This window comes from Belonocnema kinseyi, chromosome 8 (genome assembly GCF_010883055.1).
Source record: "Belonocnema kinseyi isolate 2016_QV_RU_SX_M_011 chromosome 8, B_treatae_v1, whole genome shotgun sequence".
NCBI classification, from domain to species: Eukaryota; Metazoa; Arthropoda; class Insecta; order Hymenoptera; family Cynipidae; genus Belonocnema; species Belonocnema kinseyi.
This window is the reverse complement of record NC_046664.1, coordinates 11617746-11640008: the sequence shown is the minus strand read 5'-3', so window position 1 is coordinate 11640008 and position 22263 is coordinate 11617746. Positions and strand designations below refer to the sequence as shown.

At 22.6% G+C, this 22263-nt stretch overlaps 2 protein-coding genes across 2 annotated transcripts in view; one reads left to right on the top strand and one right to left on the bottom strand.

Moving 5' to 3' along the window:
* LOC117178189 overlaps positions 1 to 3693 on the bottom strand; it is a 4997-nt gene extending 1304 nt beyond the window's left edge. The window contains exon 1 of the mRNA XM_033369481.1: positions 3569 to 3693. Within this exon, the coding sequence (XP_033225372.1) occupies positions 3569 to 3620 (52 nt within the window). The 5' untranslated portion in view covers positions 3621 to 3693. The remainder of the gene's footprint in view (positions 1 to 3568) is intronic.
* LOC117178369 (multiple inositol polyphosphate phosphatase 1) overlaps positions 3517 to 22263 on the top strand; it is a 36476-nt gene continuing 17729 nt past the window's right edge. The window contains exons 1-6 of the mRNA XM_033369798.1: positions 3517 to 3860; positions 3955 to 4261; positions 11689 to 11999; positions 12086 to 12211; positions 16625 to 16769; positions 17672 to 17766. Coding sequence (XP_033225689.1) covers positions 4093 to 4261; positions 11689 to 11999; positions 12086 to 12211; positions 16625 to 16769; positions 17672 to 17766 — 846 coding nt within the window. The 5' untranslated portion in view covers positions 3517 to 3860; positions 3955 to 4092. The remainder of the gene's footprint in view (positions 3861 to 3954; positions 4262 to 11688; positions 12000 to 12085; positions 12212 to 16624; positions 16770 to 17671; positions 17767 to 22263) is intronic.

The window sequence follows — 22263 nt, the reverse complement described above, 5'->3', positions numbered from 1 at the left end:
TTTCAATTAATCGAATTTTCAAACCAAATCGACGAATTTTTAATAAAAGAGATAAATTTTCAATGAAATCGTTGCATTTTTTTTAATAAAGGAAATATCAACATTCCATTTTTTAACCCGATAGTATGAATTTTCAATCAAAAAAATTAATTTTCAAGTGAAGAGATGGATTTTTTTCAAATAAAAGAATTTTCAACCCAAAATGACGAATATTTTAAGAAACACTTCAATTTTTAACCCGAAAGTATGAATTTTCAATTCAAGAAATTAATTTTCAAGTAAAGAGATGGATTTTTTCCAATTAATCGAATTTTCAAACCAAATTAACAAATTTTTCATAAAAGAGATAAATTTTCAATCAAATCGTTGCATTTTTTTTAAATAAAGGAAATATCAACCTAAGAAGCGAATTTTTTATGAAACAGTTCAATTTTTAAGCTGAAAGTATAAATTTTCAATAAAAAAATTTTCAAGTAAATAGTTGCATTTTTCTCAAAAAAGAGAATTTTAAACCCAAAAAGACAATTTAAAAAAAAAATAGATGAATTTTCAAGAAAATTGTTGAATTTTTTTTCGAATAATAGAATTCGCAACCCCAAATGACGATTTTTTTAATGAAACATTTCAATTTTTAACCCAACAGTATGAATTTTATCTCAAAAATTTAATTTTCAATCAAATAGTTGCATTTTTTTAAATAATAGAAATCTCTATTAAAAAACAAGAATTTTCTAAGAAAGTATAAATTTTCAACCAAAAATTTAATTTTCAATTAAATAGTTGCCTTTTTTCAAATAATAGAATTCTAAACCCAAAAAGACGAATTTAAAAACAAAACAGATTTCAAGAAAATAGTTCCATTTTTTGGAAATAATAGAATTTTAAACCCAAAGAGACGAATTTAAACAAAAAAAAAGAGGAATTTTTGAGCAAATAGTTAAACTTTTTTTCAAATAATAGAATTTTCAACCCAAAAAGACAAATTTTTTAAGAAGCAGTTTAACTTTTCAATCAAAAATATGAATTTTCAATCAAAAAAATTAATTTTCAAGTAAAGAGATGGATTTTTTCCAAATAATAAAATTTTCAACCTAAAAAGACAAATGTTCTATTTTCAATTTTTAACCCGAAAGTATGAATTTTCAATCAAAAAAATTAATTTTTAAGTAAAGAGATGGATTTTTTCCAAATAATAGAATTTTCAACGCAAAAAGACAAATTTTTTAAGAAGCAATTCAACTTTTAAATCGAAAAAATGAATTTTCAATTAAAAAAATTAATTTTCAAGTAAAGGGATGTATTTTTAATAGTTGCTCTTTGTCAATTAATAGAATTCTCAATTTAAAAAAAAAAACGATTTTTTTAAGAAACACTTCAATTTTTAACCCGAAAGTATGAATTTTGAATCCAAAAATTAATTTTCCAGCAAATAGTTCCATTTTTCTGAAATAATAGTATTTTAAATCCAAAAAGACGAATTAAAAAAAAAAACAGATGAATTTTCAAGCAAATAGTTGAATTCTTTTCAAATAAAAGAATTTTCAACCCAAAAAGACGAATTTTGTAAGAAACACTTCAATTTTTGTCTGGAAAGTATGAATTTTTAATCAAATAGTTACATCTTTTTAAAATACTAGAATTCTCAAACCAAAAAGACGATTTTTTTAAGAAGCATTTCAATTTTGAACCCGAAAGTATGAATTTTTAATCAAAAAATTAATTGTCAAGCAAATAGTTGCATTTTTTTCAAATAATAGAATCCTCAATTCGAAAACACGAATTTTTAGAGAAACAGTTCAATTTTTAAGCTGAAAGTATGAATTTTCAATCAAAAAATTAATCGTCAAGCTAATAGTTGCATTTTTTTCAAATATTAGAATTTTAAACCCAAAAAGACGAATTAAAAAAAAACAGATGAAGTTTCAAGGAAATAGTTGAATTTTTTTCAAATAATGGAATTCACAACCCAAAATGACGATTTTTTAAAGGAAACAGTTCAATTTTTAACCGAAAAGTATGAATTTTCAATCAAAAAATAATTTTTAAGTAAATAGATGGATTTTTTCCAATTAATAGCAAGTTTAACCTAAATCGAGGAATTTTCAATCAAAAATTTAATTTTCAGTTAAATAGTTGCATTCTTTTCAAATGATAGAATTTTAAACCCAAAAAGACGAATTAAAAAAAACAGATGAATTTTCAAGCATAAAGTTGAATTTTTTTCAAATAATAGAATTCTTAACCCAAAAAGACGATTTTTTTAAAAGAAACAGTACAATTTTTAACCCGGAAGTATGAAATCTCAATCAAAAAGTTAATTTTCAAAGTAAATAGATCGATTTTTTTCCAAATAATAGCATTTTCAACCCAGTTGAATTTTAAATACAAAAGTACAAACCTTGATCAAAACAGTAAAATTTTTTACTAAAATTGATACATTTTCGGACAAATAATTTAATGTTCTACTAGAAACTCTTGATGAAAAAAGATGACTTTTTAACAAAATTTTGGAATTTTAGCCAGAAATAATTAAATTATTAAAATATAAATTTTCAACCCAAACCGAATAATTGTTTTTAAAGTTGAATTGTAAACCCAAAATATGAATTGTAAATTAAAAAGTTAAATTTCAATAAAATAGTTTAATTTTCAAGCCAAAAAGAAGACTTATTTAGAAAACAGTTCAATTTTAAATTCGAAAGTACGAATGTTCATCAAAACAATAAAAATTTTCTACCAAAAAAGATGACTTTTTAACAAAATAGTGGAATTAGATAGAATTTTCAAACAAAACCTTAATTTTCAAATAAATAATTTAATTTTCAACTAAAATAATAACATTTTCAACACAAAACGACAAATTTTTTAAAGAAACAGTTTAATTTTTAACTCGAAAGTATGAATATTCATTCAAAAATTTAATTTTTAATCTAATAGTAGCATGTTTTCAAATAATAGTATTTTCAACCCAAAAAGACGAATTTTTAATAAAGCAGATGAATTTTCAAGCAATTAGTTGAATTTTTTCAAAACAATAGAATCTTCTACCCAAAAAAACGAATTTTTTAAGAAACAGTTCAATAAATTATGTTGAATTTGCTACAAAAATAATACAGTTTTCAACACAAAAAGACGAATTTCCTACAAAATAGTTCAAATTTTGAACAAAAAATGAATTTTCAATAAACAAAACTGTTCCCAAGGTGATGCAAATGACAAAAAGCTACGAACATGTAGATGGAAAAACTAAAATAAAACCAAAAGTTAAAAATATCAACGAAAAAAATCAAAATCATGAAGCCTTTAATTTCTGATTCTTATTCTGCTCCGATCGTTGATATTTCTCAAAATTATGAAGGAATAGTACGATTTTTCCATAAAATTAAATTAAATTTTAAATTATGTTATTTATAATGTTTATAATTTCATTATCAATAACTTATCAAGTCTTATTCGCCTTATTCTAACTTTAGTTACATAACCTCAAAACAGACATACTTCGATAACTATATTGGAGCCAAAGTGTACTAAAACTAAGATTTTCTGAAGAAATTAAAATATTACTTACTCCTGCCATTTATGCAAAGGTGTCGAAATACAGTAGACAATCTGCAAGCCATTTTTAAAGCCTTTTTTTACATTAAAATATTAGAAAATGACTCTGCTGATCACGCGAGACATCAGTCTCCCTCCCGTCCCGACCCCCTACGAAATCTAACCTCCTTAACTTACTAAATATCATTCGCAAATAAAAACACCATCCTTAAATTATTGATATAACATGTTTTATTAACTGAATATCGTGTACAAAGAATTAAGAAAACATATCGGAATATTTTCTACAATTTTCGACGAAAAAGGTTTTCTACAATTTATTTTATTTTTCCATTCAAATGGTCAATATTGTCTAATATTTTATCGCAATATTACACAGTGTTTAATTTATTTTTTAAGGGACTAATTCGGTTTGTAATTTGAAATGTGTATATCATCTGGCTCCCAAAATATTTTGTATTCAAAAGTTTTCAAAAAAGGTATATTATTAAATGTATAAAAATACAATTAACAGGGAGGTAAAAACAGTGGTTAAGGATGACTTGGAAATTGTGTCCACTTTTTTTGTTCGTTTTACTTCAAATAAATTTGATATATGGATTAACAAACTGTCTAAATGACAAAAATCATTATGAATGCAAATTATCCACCATGGTTCCCTACAGAAACATAGCTAATTATGAAGATTCACCAATTATTTATCCTGGTATGTATTAAATATTCTCTGATTTTTTGTGCTATATTTCCTGATTTTTTATTCAAAACAATTTAAATATTTTAGAGATATTATTTTTTTCAAATAAAAAAACGGTATTTAAGATGATGTGATGTTTAGAAATAAATAAAACAATTTTTTGACGTAACACTGAATGCTTTTAAAATATTTTTTTTAGTCGCACAAATATTGAAATTATTATCAGTTTATTTTTAACCTTCTATCATTTATGTAAGAAATAAAAAATTAAAATATATTTTTAAATTCTAAAATTAAAAAATATTGAATCTTATAAAAGTTTTATTATTTTTTTTTTATCTAGAACGGAAATATAAGATGAATTATTTTTAAACTGTTTAAATATTCCATGTATGATTCGTTTTGGAAAATTTTAAAAATTAAAAAACCTTATGTTTCAAAGCTGCTTTATATTACTGTAATAAATATTTTCTTGTGAAATTTTTCTTGTTCCTTGAAATTAATTTTTGAATGGCTAATGTAACTTACTATATTATTAGTTAAAAAATAATCACTTTTGGTTGAAAATTGATGTATTTTTTCTTTTGAAAATTTATCCTTTTCGCAAAAATAATGATTCTTTATAGAAAATTTCTCCATCTGCTTGAAATATTCCCTACATGTTTTTTTTAAGAATTTTTCTTTTTTGGAATCCAAATTTCAATTTAAAATTTATTACCATGGTCGAAAAAAATGAAGAAATTAACCTAAAAACAAATATTTATTCTTAATTTTTGTCAAAAGCCAAATTTTACAATTAGCAGGATTACAAAGTTTATAAAAAATTCGATCAAGTTTAAGAGACATTTAGGAGTTTTAAAAAGATTTAAAATAAGTTTAAAATATAAAAACATTTTTAAAAAGTTGGAAAAAGTGTCCATTTCTAAATAATTTGGAAGTAAAATTTTTTAAGCTTCCTAAATATTTTGACAAGTCTCACCTGAATTACGAAATTTCTTATAATTCCTGGAAAATTTTAAACTGATATTTTATTTAAAAAAATTAATGTTGAGAGAAAATTGAAAAGGATTTCAAAATCTCTTGAATTATTTTCTAAAATTTCACAACAGAATGTTAAAGATTTTAGAGATAAATTTGTCAATTGGAACGATTACAAAATTTTATTATAAATTCGATTATTATTGAGAGACATTTACAAATTTTTTAATTATTATAAAAGTTGAAAACATTTGAAAAAATTTAGAAAAAACATACATTTTTGAATATTTGGAAATACAAATTTTGACGTTTCTTAAAGATTTAAAAATATTTATCAAAAAATTAATTTTAAAAGAAAATTGACAAGGATTTCAAAATCTCTTGAATTATTTTCTAAAATTTCACAAAAGAATGTTAAAGATTTTAGAGATAAATTTGTCAATTGGAACGATTACAAAATTTTATTATAAATTCGATTATTATTGAGAGACATTTACAAATTTTTTAATTATTATAAAAGTTGAAAACATTTAAAAAAATTTAGAAAAAACATACATTTTTGAATATTTGGAAATACAAATTTTGACGTTTCTTAAAGATTTAAAAATATTTATCAAAAAATTAATTTTAAAAGAAAATTGACAAGGATTTCAAAATCTCTTGAATTGTTTTCTAAAATTTCGCAAAAGAATGTTAAAGATTTTAGAGATAAATTTGTCAATTGGAACGATTACAAAATTTTATTATAAATTCGATTATTATTGAGAGACATTTACAAATTTTTTAATTATTATAAAAGTTGAAAACATTTGAAAAAATTTAGAAAAAACATACATTTTTGAATATTTGGAAATACAAATTTTGAAGTTTCTTTAAGATTTTAAAAAATATTTAACAATAATAAAAAAATTTCTTATATTTCCGTGGAAAATTTAAACTGCCTTTTACTTTGGAACTCTAGTTTTAAGAAAATATTTGAAATGACCCGAAAACATTCTCAAATATTTTCGAAATTGTCAAAACAAAATCTTATAGATTTAAAGACATTTTTTTTATTTTTCAGAATATTAAGAAAACTTTTTAAAAAATGGAATAATTTTAAAAGATATTTAGAATGTTTAAAAAATAGTATATTTGATTTTTAATCAATTATAATGTTTCAGCTTTATAGAGCGGTATAAATATTGAAAATGTAGTTTATAATTTTAATTAAGTTTATGAAAAGCTAGTTTTCGTAGCTATTAATAATTGGATTCTGTTTTATATTTGTTGAACTTACAAGATAATTTGTTTTTTTTTTAATTGTTGGATACCTCAGTTGCATTAATTTATTATTATTTAAATTTATCATAATAGATTTAGATAACCTTATATTTCTCACAAAAAAAGCTTCATCCAATCACAAACACTGGTTTGCCGAAAAAAATATTTTCAAATTATTTCGAGTATTCTAGAGATGGTTCTACAATTATTCGAAAATGGCGCCATGCGCTTTTTAATAATTTGACGCAAGAGATGATAAATTTTATGGATCAAAAATACGAATTTTTAGAAATAAAAATCGTCTTTATAAAACAGTTTTTAAATAAAAAGTTTTGATAAAAAATCTGAAGTAAATTAATTTTTCCTATCTGTTAAAAATTGTAATGTATTTAAAATATTTCCTAAAAAATTAGGAAAACCTTAGCAATTAACAGACACTTGAATTCTATATTATATTTCTTAAATGAAAAATATTTTATTTTGTATTTCAAAATATGGAGGCTTTTCTTCCATTAATTATTATTAATAAATCATTGACTATATTAAGAAATTATGTTTCAAATAAATAAGATTTTAATTAAAATTTTTTTTTTAAATCAAGTATTTTAAAAAAGAAGACGAATTTTCTAAAAATCAGTTCAATCTTCTAACCCGAAAATATTAATTTTTAATTAAATAGATGAAATTTCCACCAAAGAAGACAAATTTTCAACTTAATTTTGACATTGTCCACTAAAGAGATGAATTTTGATCTAAAATTATGAATTTCGGTTGAAACAATTTTTTACAGAGTCAGTTGCATTTTTAATCGAAAAAGGCAAATTTTCAACAAAATAGTGGACTTCTTAACTAAGATAGATTAACTTTTAAACGAGAAAAATAAATTTTCAACCAAATAGTTTAATTTTTAACCACAAAAAGGTTTTTCAGTCAAGAAAGAAAAAATTTTCACCCGAATTATAATTTGAGGGTATAAATGGTTTTTAATATAAAATAAAAATTATGAATAATATTTACTTTTCAGGTTTATTTACTCATTTGTTTTAAAAGTTATAGAAATATAATTTTCCTAACATTCTTGAGCAAGTTGAAAGATTTTTTTAGACTTCAGATATGTCAAAAAATTAGAATTTTTTATCAGATTTTAAAAAATATGAAGAAAAATTCGAGTCAGCTTTAAAGAAATTTAGTACTTTTTAAAGTATTTAAAATAAATATTTTCTAAACTTACTGCAATTATTTCTAAAATAGTGAAAAACCTTGGAAAAAAAATTGATCATAAAGTCTTCCAAATTTTTGTTGAAATTTTTAACAATATTTTGAAATTTTTTAATTTTTTTGTACATTCCCTTTAAAAATTAATTTTTTCTAATAAAATAAAAACAATGTCCGAGGAATCTTAAGAAAAAAATTTTATTCTCTTGAAGTCTTTCAAACTTCTTAAAAAGCTTCAAACATTTTTTCGAAATCTTTCAAAATTTACGTTTGTTTTTAATTTTTCTAAATCTTTTCAAGTTTTAAATGATTTTTTAATCATTTCCAAAAAATTTAAACCTTCTAAATATCTTTTTAAATTATTTCAATGTTTTTAAACAAATTTCTTAAAATTCGGAAAAAAATGGCCCTCAAATTTTCCAGATTCTATTTTTACAATTTTGGAAATCTTCTGGAATGATTTAAAATCTTCTTTAATATTATCATAAAATTAATTTTTAAAATAAAATATCAGTTTAAATTATCCCATGGATTTTAAGAAATGTTTCTTATCATCGCAAAAATTATCAAAATCCTTAAGAAGCTTTCAAAATTTTATTTTTAACTACTAAAAATTTATATTTTTTCAACTTAAATTTTTGTTCTGAATTTTCAATTAATTTTGTACCTTTTGAAAACTTCTGAATATCTTTTAAAATTACTCGAATTTTTTATTTCCAAATGCTCCAAAATTTAAGTTTTTTCTAACTTTTTCAAATTTCAAAACTTGATCGAATTTTTTCAAAAAACTTTGCAATTTTGCTAATTGTACATTTTTGCTTTAAAATCGTCCATTTTCTTTTTGGAAATCTTTGTCAATTTACTCTTAGAATTTTTTTTCTTTATAGAAAATCAGTTTGAATTTTCCCATGAACGGCAAAAAATATTTTCATTTTCTCGAAACATTTTTTAATTTTTAGAATGCTTCTTCTTTTAAAAATTTTCAAAAATCTAAATATTACACTTTTTATATTACAAAATGCTTGGCACCTTTGTTTCATTGATTATTATTATTATTATTGAATATATTATTTATATAACTTAATATTGCTCTTAAGCCTGAAGGTTGAAAAATATTTATTTTGAACAGGAAAAAGGCATGATAACTTTATCCAACCATGAACGCGCGTTTTTCGACAACCATAGTTTCGAGATTGCGATAGTTTCGAGAAATAATCGAAAATGGCGCCATGCGCTTTTTAATAATTCGAGAAGTAGAAAAGCGCGCTACGCGCACGCATGCGTATTTAAAAAGAAATAAGAAAAAAAATAATATTGTCGATCAAGAATAATAATTTTTAGAAATAATAAACTTCTTTACTCTCAAAAATTTCATTTTTCGTCTATTATACGGTTTTTTACAAATTAGGAAATTTTTTTTGAGAGATTGTTCAATTAAAAAAAAAATTTCAATATATAATTGAATAACAATGATTCTTTATTTGCTGACAATAATTTTTTTTCATGGAAAATTCAACTGTTCCATTTATAGCTATTTAAACCATTAAAAATTCTTACTGTATTGATTTAGTGACCCAATTCTCACTAAGTCAAATTGAGAGAATATTTTGTTGAAAATTTGTTTTCTTTTTTTGTTGAAAATTATTTTTTGTTAACTGAAAATTTAGCTGTTTAATTTTTGGTTGATAATTTATATTTTCTAATTAAAAAATTAATTAATTTTGTTCAAAATTCATATTTTTCCTGGAAAATTCAACTATTGTAGTTCAAGATTTGGAAATTTACGGATTGATACTGTTAAAAAATTAAGTTTTTTAACTCAGATTATTTTCTTATTTTCGAATTCTACTATTTTGTTGAAAATTCATGCATGTTTTTGGAAATGCAATATTTTTATTTAAAAATTGTTTAGGAAAATGCGAAATATTTGAGTGGTTCCATATTATGATATTATTTGTTCTTTTTTTTAAAGTTAAACAAATATATAATTTTCCTGATATTTTTGAGAAAATTAAAATACCTAAAATGTATAATTCTTTATTTTTCCGGAGTTTAAAAAGTTTTTAGAAAAATTCGAATCAGTTTGAAAAATATTTACAACTTTTGGAAGCTTGTAAAATAAATATCTCTGAAACTCACTCGAACTACTCCTAAAATGTTGACAATATTCAAAAATTTTAAAAAGTGCCCTTAAATTTTCCAGATATTTTTGAAATCTTAAAAATCCAAATAAATTTTTAAGTATTTTAAACACTTTCAAACCTTCTAAATATCTTTTGAAATTCTTCTAAAATTTGTTCTTAAAATTCCGAAAAACTAAAATACTTGCCTTCAAATCTTTCAGATTCTGTTTTGACAATTTTGGAAATATTTTGAATTTTTTGTAAGTCGTTTCAAATATTCTCAAAAATTAATTTTTAAAAATGAATTCAAATTATTCCATGAAATATGATAACTTTTTTTATTATCATGAATAAGCCTTTTAATTTTTTGAATTTTTTAAAAAGATGTTGCAATCTTGCTAATTAAAACATTTTGCTTGAAAATGTGTTGCATTTTTTTTAGAAATTTTGGAAAATAATTTAAAATATTTTTAAATCGTCGATTTTCTCTTAAAATATCTTTTAAAAATAAATAAAACAGTTTAAATGTTCCCAGGAATTTCAAGAAGGTTTTGTATTCTCTTTAAGCCTTTTAAACTTCTTAAAAAGGTTCAAAACTTTTGCTCGAATTGTTCAAAAACACACATTTTGTTAAAAAACTTTTGAAAATGTTTGAAATTTCCAAATATTTTTTAATTGTTTCCTAAAATTGTAAACCTTCTAAATATCATTTAAAATTATTCGAATTAAATATTTTTATTTTTGTAAAATTATAAAAATTGGTTTAACATCTTGCAGAAAATTTTATAAAGCTTCTAGAAATCTTTAAAAATCTTTTATAATCTTTTAAAAATGTTTTAAAATGTTTTATAATATTTTAAAATGTTTAAAAATATTTTCTAGAATTTAATTTTTCAAAATAAAAAATCAGTTTCAATTTTCCTATGAATTCTACGATAATTTTTTTATAATCGTGAATCCTTCCAAAATCCTTAAGAAGCTTTAAAAGTATTATTTGAAGGTATTAAAAAAGGTACATTTTTTAAAAATATTTTCAAATGTTAAATTAATTTTGAATCTCTTAAAAATGTTGCTTCAAAATGTTTCCGATTCTTTTTCGAACCCTTAAAGTGCATCGTGGGTATTTCACACCCCAAGCATTTTCAAACTCAAGCGTTTCAAAATTGTGGGGTCTATAACACCCAGTGTGCATCATACTTTTTTTCTTTGTAGATGGCTTATAACTTACGACAGCGCGTCATGCGAGAGTAGACTGTGGATGTGTTGAATAAAATATAGTTCAAATACAGTTATATATGTCTCTTTTTTCAATTTCTTGTATTTTTATAGTATTACATGTCAAAATTCCACAGTTTTTATAATATTTAATCGATTTAAAAGCAAAAATCTGATTCATCATTTTATCATAAAATTGACTTTCAACTGTGCAAATAAATATCTTTTTTGAAAGCACTTATGTTGCAATATTTTTGTATGATAGTACACTATTTCAAAAGTATAGTTATCCATTTTCAGGTTAAGTAAGTAAAAAACCCCATTTGTTCACTTTTTCTTTCTCAATAATTTTTTTAACAAACTTTATATAAATAAATGACTATAAAATCAACTCTACCTTATAAAAGATACCTTAAACTATATAGGACAATTTTGTTGTGAAAAAATATTCAATAGGGGTTAAGCAGTACGTGATTAAATACGCTTGGGTATAGTATACCCACGATGCACTTTATCGTGATTTTTACCATGTATGCACTTTGTGGGTTAATATGGTTTGAGAATTGATCGAAAGTGGTGCCATGCGCTTTTTCATAATTAGATTTGCCTGAACAAGTTAACAAAAATTTGATTTTCAACTTACAGGTTGTATTGAAAAAAAAATATGGTTATTCATAAGACACGGTACACGATTTCCTGATAAAAAATACGCTATCCGTATGATAGAAGAATTTCCAGAACTTCAAAAATTGATATTAACCAACTTTGATGCGAACAAAACTACCCTGGAAGCATCTCAAGTTGCAAAACTTGCTAAGTGGAAGATGCATTTTGAAAAAGATGATTCCAAAAATATAGCAGAGGAAGGGGAAAATGAAATGATTGACCTCGCTGAGAGATTTCAATCCAGATTTCCCCAACTTTTAAAAAAAGACTACACCAATAACACGTACAAAGTATATTTTGGAAAAATAGAAATTTAATTATTCAATTTTTTATATAACTTTTAAGAAAATAAGTTTATTTATTTACTTTTTTGCAGTTTAAATACACAGCCACTCAACGAGCTGAATATAGTGCCAAAAATTTTGTTTTGGGATTATTTGGAAAGAAAAAAAGTCTCCAAGTTTCGTATGAGGTTCCTGAATATAGAGATCCAGTTTTAAGAGTATGTATTTTTTTCATCTACAATTTATATTAATTTTTTTAAATATTTAAAATAAGTTTTCTCAACAAATCAAATTGAGTAACTAAATTTTTTTATGATTTAAAAAAAATTGTAATAGTTGATATTTAAGGGGAAAAAACCTTATTTCAAAAATTTATAAATTATTTAAGTTATACCAAAAGACAATTTTTCAAAAACTTGTTAGATTTGTAAACAAAGCAGATGTAATGTTAAAAAGAAAGATGAATTTTCAACCAAAAAGATTTATTTTCTATTAAAAAAGATTAATTCTTAACAAAATGCTTCGATTATTAATTATATAGTTGAATTTTCAATCAAGAAGAAGAATTTTCTATCAGAAATATAAATTTTAATACAAAGTGGTTGAGTTCTCGACCAAAAAAGATAAAATTTCCACCTAAGAAGATGCATTTTTAAATCAAAAAGATTAATTTTAATCAAAAAGATTGATTTTCTACAAAAATCGGCCAATTTTCAACAAAATAAAGTATTTTTTTAAATAATTAGTTTAATTTTGTAACCAAGATAAATTTTTCAGACAATAAACAAAAAGATTATAATCCAGAAAGATGAATTTTTAAGCAAGAAGATTGTCTTTCTATAAAAAGACGCATTTTTCACAATTCAGCTGAATTTTTAAACTATGAAAGATCCATTTTTACGAAAAAAATAAAACAGCGAAATTTTCAGTTAAAAAAAAATTGATTTTTATTTTGAAATCACTTTTTTTACGAAAAAGTAGAATTGTTTAACAAGTAGTGGATTTTCTATGCAAAAAAGACGAATTTTCTGCAATATAGTTGAATTTTTAATCCGTAAATATGAATTTGCAAACAAAAAATTAATTTTCAACCCCATTGTTGAATTCTTAACCAAATATTTAATTTTTCAGTTAAAAAATTAACTTTTTACCAAAAATGAAATTTTTAACGAACTATTTTAATTTTAAAATAAAAATATTAATTTTCAAATAAAATAATAAATCCTAAACCCAAAAAATTATTTAAAAAAAAAGTTATTTAACTTTAATCCAAGATTTTAATTTTCAACATAAATATATTAATTTCATCTTAAAATGTAATAGTTGATATTAAAAAAAAAAACTATTTTATTGAAAATTCGGCTTTTTGGGTAGAAAATTCAACTATATGGGTGACAATTAATTTTTTTTGAAAATTTATAATTTAAAGTTGAAAATTTGAGTGAAATTTTTCTGGGTTGAAAATGCGTCTTTTTAAAAGTTCGATTAATTTAGACACTTCATTTTATTGCTGAAAAATCCATATGTTTTGTGGGAGATTTAAATATTTTGTTAAAAATTAATTTTTTTAAATTGAAACCCAAGTTTTTGTACTAAAAATGTAACTGTTTTATTTTAAGTTGAAAATTCGTCTAATTTGTTAGAAATCCATTTTTTTAAAAAAACATTTTAGTGTAAAATGAAAATATTTCACTAAAATTATCAATTTTAAATTAAAAATTTTCAAACGAAGATAAATTTTTACCAATAGAGTGTAATTTTTCAGCCAAAAAGACCAATTTCCAATAAAATAGTTGAATTTTTAACATTTATCTTTCATGGTTTAGTTCAACTTAAAATTATAAATTTTCCAAAAAAAGAAATTTTCACCAATATAGTTGAATGTTTTAACCAAAAAGTCAAATTTTCAATGAAATAGTTGAAATTTAAAAATTTATATATTTTTTTTTAGTTCAACTGTTGTTCATTTTAAACAAAACTTTTTTTCAAATATCAACTATTACATTTTAAGATAAAATTAATATGTTTATGTTGAAAATTAAAATCTTGGATTAAAGTTAAATAACTTTTTTTTTTTGGTATAAAATTCATAATTTTATTTGAAAATCCATATATTTTTTTTACTTCAACTGTAGTTCATTTTAAAGTAAAATATATATATTTAAAATATTAACTATTATATTTGTAGAAAAAATTAATATGTTTATGTTAAAAATTAAAATCTTGGATTAAAGTTAAATAACTTTTTTAAAAATATTTTTTTTGGGTTTAGGCTTTATTATTTTATTTTGAAATTTATCTTTTTATTTTAAAAATAAAATACTTCGTTGAAAATTTTGTTTTTGGTACAAAATTAATTCATCATTTTAATTAAATGTTCATATTTTTGCTCGAAAATACAACTATATGGATAAAAATTAAATATTTTTGTTGAAAATTGATCAAGTTAGTTGTAAAGTCATCTCATTGTTTAAAAGTGTAATTAATTTGTTCAAAATTCATTTTTCAATTGAAACATTTGTTTAACTGCAAATTAAATTATTTCATTTTTTTCGTAAAATAGATACCTTTTTATTAAAAATTTAATTGTTTGGTTCAAAATACCTTTTTTTTGTAAAAAAATAAATAAATTTTTCGGTTGAATATTCATGAGTTTAATTTTTTTTAAATTTTGGTCGAAAATACAACTATTTTGAACAAAATTAATTTTTTTTTTGTAGAAAATTTATCAAGTCAGTTGTAAATTCATTTCTTTAGTTAAAAATTTTTTTTGCGGGAAAATTAACTGTTTTGTTAAAAATGTATTTTATTTACTTGAAAAATAATTTTTTGTACTGAAAATTTAACTATTTTATTTTAAGTTCAAATGGCATTTATTTTTTTTGAAAATTCGGGTTTCTTAGGAATAAATTAATCTTGTTGGTTGAAAATTCTTATTTCTTTGCGAAAATTCAACCATTTAGTTACAAGTTACTTTATTTTGTTGAAAATTCATAATTTTAGTTGAAAAAACAATGCTTTGGTTCAACGAATAACTATTTGTTAAAAATTATTTTTTTTTATTGAAACTTTTTTTTTTGAAAACTAATCTTTTTGATTTCAAATTTACTGTTTTTTGTTATTCATCTCTTTGGTTAAAAATGGTATTATTTTAAAAATAATATTTTGTGTTTTAAATTCTTTTTAGGTCCAAAACTGAACTATTTTGTTTAAAAAATTCAAATGTTTTGCCGAAAATTTATTTATTTTGTTAAAAATATAACTATTTTATTTTAAAAAGTTTTTTTAAAATATAATTTATTCAATGGAAAATTTAACTTTTCCATTGTTGGTTGAATTTCTTTCAAAGTCGAAAGTTCGTCTATTTGTTTAAATATTAATGATTTTTTTGGTTGCAAATTTGATTATTTTGTTTAATTCGTCTTTTTACTTGAAAAATCCAACCTTTTAGTTAAAAATTCATCTCTTTGGTTAAAAATGTTATTATTTTGTTACAAAATCTTTTTTTTTTATATAGATTCTTTGATCGAATGTTGAAATGTTCTATTTTTGGCAAAAAATTTATCCTTTTTAGATGCATCTTTTTCGGTTGAAATATCAACTATTAATTTTTTTTTTTGAGAAATCATCTTTTCAGGTTAAAAAAGCAATTATTTTGTTAAAAATTCTAATATTTTGCAGAAAATTTTATTATTTTGTGGAAAATTCATCTCTTTGGTTGAAAATCTAATAATTTTCTTAAATAATCTTTTTTGTTTGTTAGAATGTAATTTTTTAGACAGAAGATTGAACTTTTTCATTCTTGGGTAAAAATGTACTTTTTTTACTCGAAAATGAACCTATTTGTTTAAAAATTCATGTATTTTGTTGAGAATTTGTCTTTTTTGGTAGAAAATTAATCTTCCTAGTTCAAAATTCGTCTTTTTGATTTTATAATTGTCCATGTTTTGTTAGACATTTAATCTTTTTTTGTTGATATATTAATTATTACGTTTTTGTGTTTTTTTTCTTCTTAAAATATAATTTTTTTCATTGAAAATTAAACTTTTTCATTGTCGGTTAACAATATATCTTTTTCAGTTGAAAATTAACCTATTTGTTTAAAAATTAAACTGTTTTGCTGAAAACTTAATTATTTTGTTTAAAATTCAACTCTTTGGTAGCAAACTGAACTATTTAGTTAAAAATTAATTGAAAATTCATTGAAAATTCATCTTTCAGTTGAATATGAAATATTGTTTGGTAAAAAGTATTAAATTTTAGTTCAAAATTTATCTCTTAAATTCATCTGTTTGAAAATTCGAATATTTTGTTAAAAACTCATCTTCTTTTGTTGAAAATCTAACTGCCTTCTAAAAAATCCCATTCTTTGGTTGAATTTTAATCTTTTTTAGTCGAAATTTCTTTTTTCTGGATTGGAAATTTACCTTTTATGTTAGAAAAGATCGAGAGAAAGACATATTTTTGGTTGGAATAAATAACTGAATTAGAAATTTTAACAATTTTGAACTGAAATATATTTTACCGAATATATTTTTAAATAAAAAACTCTTAGAACAACCAAAATTTTTTTAAATTCTTCAGCTAATATTAGTACATAAATTGATTTTAGAATATATTTTATTCTCTAGTTTTATAAAAGATGCAAACGATGGAGGAAAAAAATTGAGGACGATCCCGATCCGAAACAGCAACAGACAAAATTTTTAGAGAGCGCAATTGTAGAAAATATGTTGAAGGAGATTTCAAATCGAGTTGGTCTGGAAGTTGATTTTAGTAAGATTTTTTATCAAAACTTTGAATATAATGTCTCTAAAATAAATTTTTTTAACCCTTAAAGTGCAAACATAGTAAAAATCACGGTAAAGTGCTTTGTGGGTGTTTTACACCCCAGCGTATTTAATCATGTATTGTTTAACCCCTATTGATTATTTTGCCACAATAAAATTATCCGATATAGTTTAAGGCATCTTTCATAAGGTAGAGTTGATTTTATAGCCATTTATTTATTTTAAGTTTGTTAAAAAAATTATTGAAGAAAGTGAAAAAATGGGCTTTTTCACTTAAAAATTTGTAACTCACGCAATTTTAATTATTTTTACCTGAAAATTTATGACTATACTTTTGGAATAGTGTACTTTCATAAAAAAATATTGCAACATGGGCGCTGTATTTTAACAATTATATTTCATTCAACACATCCACAGTTTGCTCTCGCATGACGCGCTGCTGCAAGTTATAAGCCATCTACAAAGAAAAAAAAGTATGAACTAATCAAAAAAAATTATTGAACTTCATGTGATATACTTAAATTAAAAAGTAAACAAAAATCAATCAAATTTCTAGGGAAAATTTACTCGAAAATTACTTTCTCACTCACCGAGTACACACTGGGTGTTAGATACCCCACGATTTTTTTACCTCCACTTTCAGCAGCTGCTGCTAGTAGACTGACGCTTGACGCAGTATGCTAAACGACTTTACTTACAATTCGTGTTTCCAACTAAAACTAGATGGCGACACTTACTCCATTTTTTCGAATTAAGTATGGTTTATAAGAGTTTGAAAATTGCTTGGGGTCTATAAGACCCACAGTGCACTTTAAGGGTTGAATGTATAGACTCGAGATGAATGAAAGTAGATTTTAAAAAAGATTTTTCGCTTTTAACATTTTTCAGAGAAAGCTTATTTGATGTACATCACATGCGCTTATGAAACTGCTTTTCATGGAGATTCTCCCTGGTGTGATTTATTTTCGATTGAAGATTTTGAGGTACAATTTCCAATTACAAATTTTAAATGATTTTAGAATATTATTTAGGGTGGTCACTGGCAGGGAAAACCGGGAATTAGTCTGGAATTTTGAGCACAGGGAAATGGCCGGGAATATTTTTTGAAACCCGAAAATTTTTCAGATTTTTTTGTAATTTTTTAGTAAAAGCCGTCTTGCTTTCGAAAAAAAACGTTGCTAAAAAATAAATATTCCTGTTAAAATACTACAAAATAAACACACGATCTGTGCGCGCGATTTTTTTTCACGCAATTTTTTAATTAAAATATAAAATTTATATTAACACAAAATTTGCGTAAAATATAGTATAAATTGTCTTAAATATTCTGAATATTTTTTTAAATCTAATGGTTTTTAATTAACAATGTCAGTTTTAAAAAAAACTCTATTATAACAGCAAATTGTTGAAGACTGTAAATCTTCTTTAAAAGCTATTTTTTTAAATTAAAAAATAATACTTTTCGATGAAAAATACTAGCATGATCTAGAATTTTATATAGATATTTAATCTTGTTCAAATTATAATGATTTTTGTTTTAAAATACGTAAAATAATAATTTTGTATGTGTTACGATAACATAACATGGAATTGTTAAAAATGAGGTTTATTCAATTTTCTTGCTATTAAAAATATTAATTTTGGACAGAAAACACTGACCTAGTTGCAAATTGTGAAGAGATGCCAAATATTGTTCAAATTATGTTTTTTTTCCAAATGCTTAATTGTTTATTTATAACGCTAAAAAAACGTAAAATTGTTTTTACAAATTATTCTTTATTGTATTTTTTTATTAATAAAAATACAAAGTTTGGGCAAAAAACTCTTAACATAATTTCAACAACAAAAAAATACAATGTTCGTCAAAATTAAATTTTTTTTAATTTTCAAATGCCAATTTTTAGTGTAAAATACTCGAATAATTAAAAATTTTAAAAGATTATTAATCTTTTTCTAATTATAATGATTTTTGTTTTAAAATACATAAAATTCCAATTTTTTATGTTTAACACTAACATATCCTAGATGTTTTTTTAGCTTTGTGTTTTTTTTCTTACAATTGAAAATACCGATTTTGGAAAAAAAAACACAAACATAATCCTAGATTGTTCAAAGATTTAAAATCCTGTTGAAATTATACTGTTTTTTATTTCTTAATATCAATTTTTTGTATAAAACACTAACATAATCCAAAATTTGTATAGATTCTAAATCTGATTCAAATTATAATTATTTTAATTTTCAAATATATTTTTTAAATGACAATTTTTTGCGTAAAATGCTAAAATACTCTCGAATTTTAATAGACTGTAAATCTTGTTCAAATTATAATGATTTTTGTTCTAAAATACATAAAATTCCAATTTTGTATTTATAACACCAACAAAAACAAAATGATTTTAAAAAACTTGAATCCTTCGTAATTTGTTTTATTATTAAATATACCGATTTTGGAAAATATACAAACAGCATAGATTGACAGGTGCTAACATAACCTAAAATAGTTGCAAATTTTGAATCTTCATTCGAGTCTTATTTTTTTAAATACCGATTTTGGAAAAAAACTAACATAATCCGAGATTGTTAAAAGATTACAAATCTTGTCAAATTATACAGTTTTTTAATTTTATATTTACATTTTTTGTGTAAAACACTAACATAAACCAAATTTTTTATAGATTCTAAATCTGGCTTTAATTATAATGTTTTTTTTTTAAATCCATAAAAATCCAATTTTTTATATATAAATCTAACAAAATATAAAATTGTTTAAAAAACTTGATTTTTTTCTAATGTTTTTATCATTAAAAATACTAATTTCGGACAAAAACACATTCTTCCCATTTTTTGTTTTAAAATGCCAATTTTTTGAGTAAAATGCTAACAAAATTAAAAATGTTAATAGACTGTAAATCTTGTTCAAATCATAATGATTTTTTTTCTAAAATACATAAAATTTCGATTTTTAATTATAACGCTAACATAACCTAAAATTCTTTAAAAAAATGGGAATTATCAGTTTTTTTTTTTATTGTAAAAAATATCGATTTCGGAAAAAACAAGAATATCCTAGATTGTTAAAAGATTACACATCTTCTTCAAATTATACTGTTTTTGGTTTAAAATACGTCAAATTCAAATTTTTTATATATAACTCTAACAAAACCTAAAATTGTTTGAAAAATTTGATTTTTTTCAATTTTTTTATCAATAAAAATACTAATTTCGGACAAAAAACACTAACATAATTGAAAATTTCACAAAATTACCAATTTTGTTAATATAGTACTACTTTTTCTTTTAAAATGCCAATTTTTGGTGTAAAACGTTTAAAAAATCGAAAATTTTAAATGTTTATAACTCTTGTTCAAATTATAATGATTTTTGTTCAAAAATACATAAAATTCCAATGTTTTATGTATAACGCTAACATAGCCTAATATTCTTTAAAAAACTTGAATCCTTAGTAATTTTTTTTATTATTAAAAATATCGATTTTCGAAAAAACACGAACATCCTAGATTGTTAAAATATTATTGATCTTCTTCAGATTATACTGTTTTTGGTTTTTAAATATCTTTTTGAAATGCCAATTTTTTGTGTCAAATGCTAACATAACCTAAAATTGTTGCAAATTTTAAATCTTCATTAGTTTTTTTTTAAATACCGATTTTGGACAAAAACTAACATAATCCGAAATCGTTAAAAGATTAAAAATCTTGTTCAAATTATACTGTTTTTTAATTTTATATTTACATTTTTTGTGTAAAACACTAAAATAATCCAAAATTTTTATAGATTATAAATCCGATTCAAATTATAATGATTTTTGTATCAAAATACGTAAAATTCCAATACCTAAAATTGTTTAAAAAATTCAATTTTTTTATCATTAAAAATATTAATTTCGGACAAAAAACACTAGAATAATTTCAAATTGTACAAAATTACAAACTTTGTTAATATAATACTGTTTTTTGTTTTATAATGCTCTTTTTTTGTGTAAAATTTTAAAATAATCTATAATTTTAATAGATTGTAAATCTTGTTCAAATTATTTTATGACATCTTTACGACATCCTATGTCCATTTCGTTTTGGTGTCTTTGCAATATCGTAAAGACATCGTCAGATCATACTACCTTTTTACGATATCGTAAAGACACCTTAACGACATGGACATAGGATATCGTAAAAGTGTCGTAAAGATGTCGTAACGGTGTCGTAAAGACGTCGACAAATTTTGTGCCCACTGGGACCTCACTTTTTAATATTTTAAAAAGTTTCTTGCGGGAATCGTTTGGTGGTCGATTTGGTGGTGTTTAGTAGTCCCATTTTGACGTTTGGTGGTCAAAATTGAAAAGATATGGAATTTTGAAAAAAATGACCAGCACCTAAAAATTTTACTATTTTGAATTTTGTTTGCACCAATAGCTCCAAAATCGTTTGGTGTCATTTGGCAGTCCACTTTTATCGTTCAACAATTAAAAATAACGAAATTATTGTAATTTTTATAATTTTCTAAAAAAATACTAAATCCCAGCGCGCAGATGTTTCTGCGCATGCGTTTGCGGGGTGTACTCGTGTACTTGTCATTGGCGCGAAAGTTTTAAAACTAAAGAATGCAAGAAATACGACAGAATATTTAAAAAAAACAACAGAAGAAGCGATTAAACGACAAGAGCTGACTATCGAGAGAATATACCCAAAATTTAAAAAGCAACAGTCAGTGGACGGATTAAACTCTACTTCAAGATCGAATTTTTCATTACTGAAATATTCTAGTATTTTATTAATTTATTAAGAACACTGCCCTGTACATTACTGAAAACCAATTTCACACTTGTGAAAAATATCTGTTTTGTTTATATAAAATACTAAATCTGAAAATATTATAGAGTAGAAATAAGATAATTTTTTGTAAAATTGTTTCTTTTTTTCAAATTCTTCATAATTTTTGTATTTTATTCATCTATTTGCAATCAATTAATGTTATCATTGCCGCAATTAATTTTCCACGTTGAAAAAACAAACCAACTCGATACTGCTTTGTCTTATTTATTTTGTGTCGCATGACCTAAGGAAATTTAGTTTATTTCAGAATCTGTAAAGTGATCATCGCATATTTTACATTATGATTCTCTCCAATGATGCCCTTCTCGTATGAGATAAATGGCAATTAATAAATAATGTATCGTTTGATTATGGAAGACAGCGCAGGTTAACTAAATGGTGTTACACATAATAACAAATTTTATTATGTACAAAAATTACTCAAATATGGAAATTTGACCCCTTAGTCGACCTGGCCTTAAAGGTTTTGAATCTATGTTGCAACCTCAAAATTCGATTTCCTTATTTTACTCTATCAAAATTATAATTAGATACGAGGGTAGTTCAATAAGTCCTTAGAATGAAGTATAAAAACAATTTTTTTTGGGTAAATTTTTTTTTATTTTTCAACATAATCTCCTTGGAGCT